Here is an 11,275-nt window from a genome sequence, read left to right on the forward strand (position 1 = left end):
TTTTACCACTTAAGACCTGAGCTCTGTAGCTCCTTTTCAGAAGCGACCTGGCTATCACAAATGGTAGCTCATTTCAGTGGCTTATCACGTGGAAATGTATAGCAGCCAAATTCTCCGTGGTGTTGACATGACGATGTCGTATGATGCCTGTGACCAGTTCACGTGGGGACCGCGCGCTCTCACCAGGTCTCATCAGCTCCGCCCGGTTGACCCTGCATAGTGCTTCTCGGACGGGTTGTCATCGTGCGTGCGGGCTGTGTGTGTGTTGGGCAGCAGCAGATGCCACAATCCATTCCCCTCGATATACGGAACATGGTTCCGAAAAGTTGTCCGTGGAAGCAAAATTCCGCACATCGAGTTGCCGAAGAACGAGGGAACCTGCCTGCGCCAGCGCCCCACTGACCGGCGTGGTGAAGTATGGTCGTGCAGCCGCCACGATCCGCGGCCCAGCTCGAAGCCCGCGTCCTGCTGATGGATTGGCAACAGGCATGTGTACACGCACGTGGTGTTCGTGCTCGCTCAAGAGATTGCACTCGGCTGCAATGACAATGAAGCCGTGCTATGGAACAGCTACGACACACACGACAGCATAATCTAGTCACCAATTAAATATTTCTTATCAAGATGTAGCCATTTTTACAAAAAATGTGTTATCACCATGTTAGATTTTTTTCCATCGCAACAGTTGTCAATTGGAGCAGATGTTGCCTTGCCCCACAGTGAGATGACGTTCTAACTTTACACGTGGCAGAGGAAAGTGCAAACAAATTCAGAGATGTGCAGTGGGACACCTTGCGGGCTATGCGGCATGGATCGTGAGGAGACACGTGCAGGACAAGTGAAATGTGATGTAACGCCAGTGCGTGTGGGCCACGCCTTGCGTTCCCAAGCGTAGTTTGACCATACTGCATTGGGCTGCTGCTCGGCGTACGTTGGTTGAAGGCGGTGCCAAGGACCAGTTGAGATATCACGTGGCCATTGGGGTGAGACGTGGCCTGGAACCCCGTGGAGCTGCGTCCTTCGCTGCAAGGCCCGCGGGCCACTGGCGGCCCCCGACAAGACACAGTGACAACACCACCCCATCATCATCGTGCTGCTGTCAAACCCAACAATGGTTTCAAATGTGGCGGCAGCCCTCATCAACACTGACGATGTCGTATCGGCGACAGTGGCACCCACCCCCCTCTGAAAAAGAGTGAAGAGCACTCGTCTATTGCTTCGGGTCGCTGGGCTCACAGCACAATGAGCTCCCCACCACGCCACCGCTCCCACCCAAGTAACTTAACAGACGCTGCATATTCTGCCGCGGTGGCGAGGAGACGTTATCTCCTTCGCCTTGGTTCGATCCCCGACCCTGACGATGCCTGTTGTATATTTGTAAATCCGCGTGTTCTCTCTCTCTCTGCCCGCGGCGGTCGCGTGGAGTTTTCTCGGGGGGGGTCCCCTCCGCTTTTGCCTCCCACCCTCCACATTTAGGAACAAGGCGCGTTATCGACGAGAGTAGCCACTTCGATAAGCGATCATCACGCGTGGCCAAGGTCGCCTCTGAGAAGAAAAATCGCCAATAACTCGGCAAACTTCGCCGAGACGAATTTTTTTTAGTTCGTTGGGAGCGCGACCCACGTGCATTGTAAAACCGCATGGCTCCTTTCAAGTTGTGCGGCTCCGGCCAGACCGGGCGACTGCCTTGCAACGTGGCGCATTCCCCCTTCGTCTCTCGCGGGGGATGGGGGCTGTGGGGTGCGGGGGGGCCCCGTTTGAGACGAAGCTCTCCGATTGGTTGCACCGCGATTCCTAAAATTCCGAACCGAGCCGCGGTGGCCGCGAGAGAGAGAGAGGGAGGGGGTGGTGGGGGTGGTGGGGGTGGTGGGGGGGTGGTGGTGTTGGGGGGTGGTGGGGGGTGGTGCCGAGGAGGCAAAATCCGCGGCGGAGTTGCCCGCTGCGTGCGTGCGAGAGAGCGGAGGCCGCGTGATCTCGGACGGATCGGACTCGAGCGAGAGACGAGAGGTGAGAGAGACGGGAGACGAGCGAGAGGGGTGAGAGAGGTGAGAGAGGCGAGAGAGAGGGGTGAGAGACGAGCGAGAGAGGTGAGAGAGGCGACGTTTGGCGCACCACTCCGAGTCGTCTCGGTAGCCACTGAAGCCCACGCGTGGCACCCCCTCGCCAGCCAGCGGCGAGCCTCTTCGACACTTTACCGCGGCCACGGAGTGTGCACGTAGCCTGGCACCAGCGCTGCGGTGAAGTCGCCAACACTTGGCGGCTGGCTACGCTGCGCCTGTTTCTTGTTCTTGTTGCGGAGCGGTGAGCGCGCCGCGCTACAAACTCGATTATCTTGAACCGGTCCTGGGCATCCCCTCGGTCGACTCGGCCTCAAATGAGTACAGTGCCTGGTGCGGCGTGTTTGCATCGCCACGGGGGAGACAAAGGCGGCCGGACGTGGTAGTGGCCACCCGCCCATCATCGGTGCTGCTCGCGAGTGGCGAGCACTTGCCCCGACAGTCCGTTGAGGCTACACCTGGAGCGGGGGGGGCCACTTTGTCTTTGTTGTCGTGAGCGTCGCTCTTCGCCGTCAGATCTTTGCCGACGGCGGCGAATTCGCCCTCCAGCTCCCCCCCCACCCATCGGGAAAGTCCCATGGGGGCGAAGTTGTTGGTGCGTCGTCGGTGGCTTCTGCTGATGCAAGTCGGGGGCAATCTCCCCGCTGGCGGCAGCCGAGGGCGCGGGGAGCGAGACGGTCGCCGGGCGGATTGAAACAAACGCCGCTCATCCTGCTTGGCCACAGTGTGTGGCAAAGCCGTAATTATAATATACATTGGGGGGGGACACGTGCCGTTCCCCCCAATATTCAAATATGCTCAAAATGCCCCCCCCTCCAATATATTGCTATAAAATAGATTTCTGTGTATATGATTGTGGTTATGGTTGAACTTTTTTAATCCCTATTCTCTGCCATTACATACAATGAAACAAGAAAAGGTAAAAAAAGATAAAACAGCAATGTAATACAATACACTATTAGACATTATTGTTAAAAAGAAAGAAAAAGTATGTTATGTAAGCGTGGGATGATCCAAACAATATCATCGCGGCAAGGGGGGGGGCAATCGCCTGCTTGCGAGTGTCACCACAGCGGCCCCTGGCGACCTGCCCTGTCGCCCACGTGGCTTCGTGCGTGCGAGTGGAACGCGTTTGGGACCACAACTGCGTTTGTGCGAGCCCCCAGTGGTCGAGGTTTGTTCCCGCTGTGTCTCTGTGGGACGCAAAAAGAGCTTCTTTAGCTCAGTGGACCTCATCAGAATAAATAAGTAAACGGAATGAGCTGACGTGGTCTCTTCGTGCTGACCCTCACTGAACGTGGTCTCTTTTCGCTGCGTTCACTGCATCCGGTGATGGCGATGAGCCGCTTCTCGTTGGGCTGCCATCTGTGGTGTCCTGGTCGCTTCGAAAAAATGAGTTGCACAGCTCAGTGGGGCCTTACCGGGTAAAATAAAACAAATATTTTATTGTGTTTAACCAGGTGGGAACTCCAGATGCCAGGGTGTGAAAAATAGCTTCATTGCTTGTGCCAGGCTAGGTGCGCTCCAGTCTAAGTCTTTAACACGTAGGATTTCGCGACCAATAGTATCCATAATAGAGGGTTTTTGTTTAGATCGCGTAAATATATAAATGTGTCGTTAAACCCGCCACCACCCGGCACAGCCAACTAGTAAGGTTTAGTGTCACGTCAACAGAACGTGCCAATTCGTCACTAGTACAGCACTAGTGTATAGTGTAGTGTATAGTAGTGTAGTATATAGTTGTGTAGTGTATAGTGTAGTGTACTACTACAGCAACACCGGTGTGTTGGAGAGCAAATCCACAACATTCACAATCTGAGTACGACGTTTCGCCAGCAATTACAACCGGCATCACCAGGCCAGAGTTGCATCCCAAAAAACCTCCACGGATTCCGATTCTCATCCCAAAAAACCTCCATCACGGATTCCGATTCTCATCCCAAAAAACCTCCATCACGGATTCCGATTCTCATCCCAAAAAACCTCCATCACGGATTCCGATTCTCATCCCAAACAACCTCCATCACGGATTCCGATTTTCATCCCAAACAACCTCCATCACGGATTCCGATTCTCGTCTCGCGGCAGCACGATGGCGCGACTGCCCATCCCCGCCACCCTCGCCGCCCTCGCCGCCGCGTGCCTCCTGGCCACGCTGGCCCCGCCGGCGGCGCTGGCGGTGCCGGCGCTGGAGAAGCTGTCACGGCGCGAGCAGTCCCTGGGGGAGCGGCCGCTGGACAGCGACGTGGTGCACGGCCTGCAGTACGACCACGAGGCGTTCCTGGGCGTGGAGGAGGCGCGCACCTTCGACCAGCTCACGCCCGACGAGAGCCGCCACCGCTTGGGGTAACCCGCGGGGTCCAGACCCCCCACCCCCTCCCCCGACCCCTGACCATGCCTGCTGTGTGTGTATGTTGAACTTTTTTCGCGCCGTAATAGAGTATAGGGGATTTTTTTGGGGTTAGATCGCGTAAGTATAAATTGTCGTTAAACCCGCCACCACCCGACAGCCAGTTGGTAATGTTTGTCATGTGAACAGAACGTGCCAATTCGTTACTAGTACAGCGCACCGGTGCGTTGGAGAGCAAATCCACAACGTTTACAATCTGAGCACGACGTTTCGCCTGTAATTACAAGTAGCAAGTAGCATCAACAGCCAGATTTGTGGAGAAATCCTCCTGTTTCGTTCCTTAAATAGAGGGATAGATGTGATGACGTCACTTGTGAGCAGTTCACGTGTGAAGGAGGGTGGGGTTCATGAATGTATATAAATTACAATTGGTATCCATTGCTGTACGTAGCCATCATTTCGCACCATACGTAGCCAACCGTGTTAATCGGGGGTGCAGTTCGAAGGAAAACAACATGTATAAGTTCACTTGGAGTTGCGTGTCTCTCTTTCTCTCCCCATGGTCACGTGGATTGTCATCCGGGTCCTCTGGTCTTTCCCTCCAGAATTAAACACGCGCTCAGGTCGCTTCTAAAAAGATGAGCTACATAGCTCAGTGGGCCTTACCTGTAACTACTGGCGAAGCATAAAACTTGAATTGTAAATGTTGTGAGTTTACTCTCCAACACACCGGTGTGCTGTACGAGTTACGAATTGGCACGTTCTGTTTACTTACTAATTGGCTGTGTCGGGTGGTGGCGGGTTTATCGACACATTTATATTTACGCGACCTAACCCAAAACACCTATATTGTAGTTCCTACCTGGTCAAATACAAGTTTTAGGTTTTTATCTTTGCCATTTGTGTGCCGTATGCCCCGGATAAATTCAAACCGCAATGCACGAACGAATGAACGTGCAAACGCACAAACGAATGAACAGTACAAACGAATGAATTAATGAACGTACGAAGGAATGAACATATGAAGGAATGAACGTACGAACACACGAACGAATGAACGTACGAAGGAATGAGCGTACGAACGCGTCTTGCGCGGCGGCAGGAACATCGTGGGGCGCGTGGACAGCAACGGCGACGGCTTCGTGACGGGCGCGGAGCTGCGCGCGTGGATCGAGCACACGCACACGCGGCACGCGGGCGAGCGCGCCGGCCAGCGCCACCGGGAGTACGACGTCAACGGGGACGGCCTCGTGTCCTGGCAGGAATACCGCAACACCTCCTACGGCAACACCCTGGGTAACAGCCCGGCGGCGCTCTGCCCCACGTCCGCGTGCGTGGGAGGGGTTTTTGTGTGATGCTGAAACTGATTCGTAGAGGGCAATGGGGGGGAGGGGGGGCGTGGGGATTGGGCGGGGGGGTGGAAGGATGCCCACGTGATCATCCTAGAGTGTCAGTAGGATGCCCACGTGATCATCCTTAGAGTGGCAGTAGGATGCCCGTGTGAGCATCTTACTGCCACTCTAGGATGCCCACGAGAGCATCCGAGAGGAACGGACAGATGAATCCGGATGCGGTGGCTACGGCGAAAAGAGTCGACGTTCAGCGATTGTGCGACACAAGGAGACCACGCGGCCGCCGCCGGTCGCTCAGCTGCCGTGCCGTTCTCTCTCGCGCGTAGACCCGGAGGGCGCGGCGCTGTTCCACGTGCAGGAGGGCGACCTGGCCACCTACCGCCACATGCTGCAGCGCGACGAGCGCCGGTTCCGCGTGGCCGACCGCGACGGGGACATGGCGGCCACGGTGGAGGAGCTCACGGCCTTCATGCACCCCGAGGACTTCACGCACATGGAGAGCGTCGTTGTCATGGTGGGGGGGGGGGGGGGGGGTGTACATACACGCACATACACTCGCACGTACGTGCGCGCGCACACACGCGCATTCACACGTATACAGCCGAACCTCTGATTAGTACGGTTGGCTATGTACAGTGCGAAAGAAGTTCAACATACAAAGGCCTGAACAGACTGTTGGGGCAAGTGCTGTTAGCGAGTAGCACCTACGAAGGCCGGCACGGCGCACGAGGGAGTGGGTGGCCAGAACCACGCCCGGCCGTCTTTGTCTCCCCGGTGGCGATGTTTACACACACCGCTACACCAGCTACTCACTTGAGGCAGGAGTCGGCCATGAGCGGGAATCGAACGCAGGTCGCCGGGTTCGTAGCGCAGCACCCTTACTGCTACACTGCACACACACACGTGGATGCGTGTGCTCCCGCACACATACTCTATATATTTTTTATTTTACCAGGTAGGGCCCACTAGAGCTACTGTATGTAGCTCTTTTTCAGAAGCGACTTGGCCACAAATGATAGCCCAGCAAAGTGGTTCATCGCGTGTAAATTGATAGCAGCCACATACTCTAGACATGCGACTCTTAAAAACCGGAGGACCTGCAGAAAAAATCCACACAACCGCAGGGCGAGAGACATGCAAACTCCCACCATATAACAGACGTCAACAACAACAACCGCCATTCGCCACTAAGTGGCGGTGACGTCACCACAACGCTTGTGCCAGGCCATGTGCACCTTGAGGCCACAGACGTCATACATGTGTGCACCTGCGGTTGACTGTCGCATCGGGAGACCCTGGAGAAATGAGTGGCTGTGTCACTGTCTTATCAGGAGACAATGGAGGACCTGGACAAGGACGGCGATGGTGCCATCAGCTTGGACGAGTACATTGGTAAGTGAGTACATTGGTAAGTGTGTACATTGGTAAGTGTGTACATTGGTAAGTGAGTACATTGGTAAGTGTGTACATTGGTAAGTGGGTACATTGGTAAGTGAGTACATTGGTAAGTGAGTACATTGGTAAGTGTGCTCAGCAGCGAGTGGCACCGATGAAGGCCGGCACGGCACGTGAGGGGGTGGTTCACCGGCACTACTCCAGATTCAGATAATCGTCGCTGGTGTTGGCCGTGAGCGTGACTCGAACCCGGATCGCCAGCTTCGTAGCGCAGCGCGCTAACCACTACGCCGCCACTCATACAAGACAAAGGTCCCCCGTATAGCCTGTAACAGACTGTTGGGGCAAGTGCAGTTAGTGAGCAGGACTTATGAAGGCCAGTAAAGCACACGAAGGGGGTGGGTGGCCAGCAACCACGCCCGACCGCCTTTGTCTCCCCAGTGCTGATATTTTACACACCGCACCAGGTACTAATTTGAGGCTGAGTCGACCTAGGGGAGGCCCAAGACCGGTTGAGGTAATCATCGCTGGTGTTGGCCATGCGTGGGAGTCGAACTCGGCTCGCCGGATTCGTAGTGCAGCGCGCTAACCACTACACTACCACACACCCCACACATCACACACCACACACAAATACGTACCTGTCTCTACACACACATCTCTCTTCACCGACCGCTCCCCATCGCTTCACCCCCCCCCCCCTCCGGCAGGTGACATCATGGGCCGGGGCGGGGAGGCCCTGTCCCCCGGGAGCCCGAGCCCGAGTGGGTACAGACGGAGCGCCACCAGTTCACCGACTTCCGCGACACGGACCGCGACGGCAAGCTGAGCTACGACGAGGTGCGCCGCTGGGTGCTGCCGCCGCCCGACTACAACCACGCGGAGGCCGAGGCGCGGCACCTCAGTCTACGAGGCCGATCGCAACCGGGTACGCGTGGGGCACGCTTCGCACGCTCGCTCGTTGGCAGCACGCAGGCGCCTGCGCGGGCGTGAAGGTCAAATGCGCGGCGCTGCAACTTGTGGCTTTGCGCCGCTGCTGGCGGGGAAGGCCTCAGCTGTACGGAGCTCTGGGGAGCTCCTCCTCATGGGGGAGCTCCTCCTCATGGGGGAGCTCCTCCTCATGGGGGAGCTCCCTCATGGGGGAGCTCCTCCTCATGGGGGAGCTCCTCCCCAGATCCTCCACGCAGGCCAGACGTGACCTGCCGATCCACCAACGGCGGCGTTTACTTTTATACTGCTGGATCGACAGAGATGGGGGGGGGGGGAATTTGAGAAACTTTTGGTTGTATGTATGTTGAACTTCTTTAGCGCCATACGTAGCCAACCGTGCTCAGCAAATATCCCCACGGAAGAGAGAATCGAACTGGCGACCTCAGGATCGCAAGTCCAGTGCGCTCACCATCTTATCCCACCCGTCTTGCGGTCTCCCTCATTCCATTTTGTTGTTGTTGTTGTGCTGTGGGGCAGGATGGGAAGTTGACGAAGGAGGAGATCCTGGAGGCCTGGAGCCTGTTTGTGGGCAGCCAGGCGACCAATTACGGCGAAGACCTCAACAAGCACCACGACGAACTTTAGCGGTGGGGGGCGCCCTCCCGCCCCCCTCCTCGCCGCTTCACTCACCACCGCTCCTCTGCTCTCTGACCCCACTGGCTTCATCCGCCCATCGCCGACGCTTCCAGCCCGAGGCAATCGGCATGTGGCGGGCGGAGGTTGCCGCGCTTTTCTGTAGTGGAAGCAGCAACAGCAGCAACAGCAGGAGCCACGCCAGCCTCTGAACGCGTGAATAGTGCCGTGAAAAATCTCTCCCGTGTGAAAAACATCCGGCTCGGCTCGTGGGTGGTAGCTTTGAATAAATCGGTGGCACTAAACGAGAAGAAATTCAACGTCGCCTTCACCCAGAGAGATTTTTTGTTACACCCTAGGTCAGCCATGCGGCAAAGCGTACGGACGCGTCTTGTCTCGTAATGTATAGGGTTGTCACAATATGAGCGATACTACAATATATATCGTACCATGTAACGTTCATGACTATCATATCATTGTTGCTAAATCTCGTATCAGGATCATCGTTAGGTCATTTTACATTTGTTTACGGATGTCATTCTTCACGAGGGATTTACAACTTAATGAGCACAGTTGTTAAAGTTCTACATAGTGACGATCCATTCAAAGTGCTTTACAATAATTTTTCAGAGTGATTGATGGCATGGCGGTTTCATGACACGATGTTTATATTTCATTTAAATATTTCTCGTGTAACTCACAGAATGTGCTTTATAAGCATCGTATATTGTGAAGTTACATTGATGAGAATAATTGTGACTGGCTTATGTTCAGCCAACTGCAGCCGATGAACTTTTTAAGTCATCTGGGTCCGTACCGGATGTACATACAGTAAAGCACAATAACAAGATGGTAATGCAAAACACAACTGTTCTTGTGCTAAAGAGATATTGCCATGATGGTTACATCCTCAAAGAGCACCGTATATTGTATCGTATTGAGAACTGATATCGTGGCAGTCCTGTCCACGTAGCGACTTTGTGCGAGGTGAGGAAGTTTCGCGCACGGAGTGGTGGGGTCGTGGTTTTGTTTGCGTAAGTTATTGCATGCCGCTGCTTCTTTGACAAGAAATAATCGCTTCTTGTGCGGTACGTTACTCTCAGGAGGCTGAGTATTTGACCGGTGGATTCCGACCTTTGTGGATCCGCAGAACTGTGGCAACCCTCACATTTTTTGCAAGCGTGCAGTAACAAAATCCGGTGTTGTGAGGAATATAAATATGTTTATACAATCTCCTCACAGATTTGGAAACCACTTCCCATGGCCAGCCACAGACCACCGGGTGGTCCACCGACCGGATTGGGAACCACTGGGAACCACTGCCAGAGAACAGCAGGATGCATTTGCAATCTCGGCAGCCGGGGGGGGGGGGGGGGGGGGGTAAATGCGCCTCAGTGAGAATGAAGAGACTCAGATTGCAACAAGGCTTCAAAGATACAGCAGCAGGTTTCAGGATCGAGATCGAGCCCACGACCTCCTGTAGACCAGGCGAGGTAGTGAACATCTCCTAGCCACCGTGATGATGATGAGAGAGACGCAAACTCCACATATACAGCAGGACCGAGCCCACGACCTCCTGTAGACCAGGCGAGGTAGTGAACATCTCCTAGCCACCGTGATGATGATGAGAGAGACACGCAAACTCCACATATACAGCAGGACCGAGCCCACGACCTCCTGTAGACCCGGCGAGGTAGTGAACATCTCCTAGCCACCGTGATGATGATGAGAGAGACACGCAAACTCCACATATACAGCAGGACCGAGCCCACGACCTCCTGTAGACCCGGCGAGGTAGTGAACATCTCCTAGCCACCGTGGCGACCCGATAGCGACGTGTCTAGACGTCACAATGCAAATGTCGGTCGGTTTGGACCATACACATATATATAGTTAATGTTGGTAGGATAACTTTACAATGAATCTGATTCTTATTTCTAGATGACACAAGAGCTCCCCGCAGTGTAACGTATTGCATCCCAGTAGTGTTTAGTGGCTAACTTGGATTTTATCTTTAGATGTACTGTATGCTGTTTTTTAAACTCAAGAACCATCATTATATTGGCATGAAGCAACTCGAGTGTTTATATGCAAGTTAAATATCTGGTATTTTTACGAATAAAATAATTTCCAAGAAAGCTGTGATTTGTTTATTGGGAAATTACGATGTCAACAACAATATGTCCACAAACACGAGGAAAAGGAGGGGCGGGGCGAGGAGATAATCACCCCCCACACACTGCTAGGCCCCGCCCACTCCCCTCCAGGCCACGCCCATTACCCGATAGGCCCCGCCCATTCTCCTCCAAGTCCCGCACATTCCCCTCCAGGCCCCGCCCATTACCCGATAGGCCCGTCAATTCCCCTCCAGGCCCCGCCCATTCTCTTCCAGGTCCCGCCCATTGCCCTCCAGCCCCCGCCCATTCCCCTCAGGCTCCGCCCATTCCCCTTTAGGCCACGCCCCACACCTCGAGGCCCCTCCCGCTCCCTGCAAAGCCCCGCCTCTACTTCTAGACGCCCCGCCTCCTATTTCTAGACCCCGCCCCTTCCCCATCGAA

At 54.8% G+C, this 11,275-nt stretch overlaps 1 protein-coding gene across 1 annotated transcript; it reads left to right on the forward strand.

The window, feature by feature from the left end:
- Window positions 1–1,877: 1,877 nt before the first annotated feature.
- Window positions 1,878–10,092, forward strand: LOC133341080 (reticulocalbin-1-like). The gene is given in 9 exon segments (XM_061549597.1): window positions 1,878–2,007; window positions 4,146–4,403; window positions 5,510–5,703; window positions 6,086–6,273; window positions 7,091–7,151; window positions 7,865–7,903; window positions 7,906–8,057; window positions 8,059–8,082; window positions 8,622–10,092. Coding segments are annotated over 8 exon segments (1,020 nt in total). The 5' UTR covers window positions 1,878–2,007; window positions 4,146–4,149; the 3' UTR covers window positions 8,730–10,092.
- The last annotated feature ends 1,183 nt before the right edge of the window (window positions 10,093–11,275 follow it).

This window comes from Lethenteron reissneri, chromosome 2 (genome assembly GCF_015708825.2).
Source record: "Lethenteron reissneri isolate LAM-NWPU_2019-01 chromosome 2, ASM1570882v1, whole genome shotgun sequence".
In the NCBI taxonomy this organism is placed as follows: Eukaryota; Metazoa; Chordata; class Hyperoartia; order Petromyzontiformes; family Petromyzontidae; genus Lethenteron; species Lethenteron reissneri.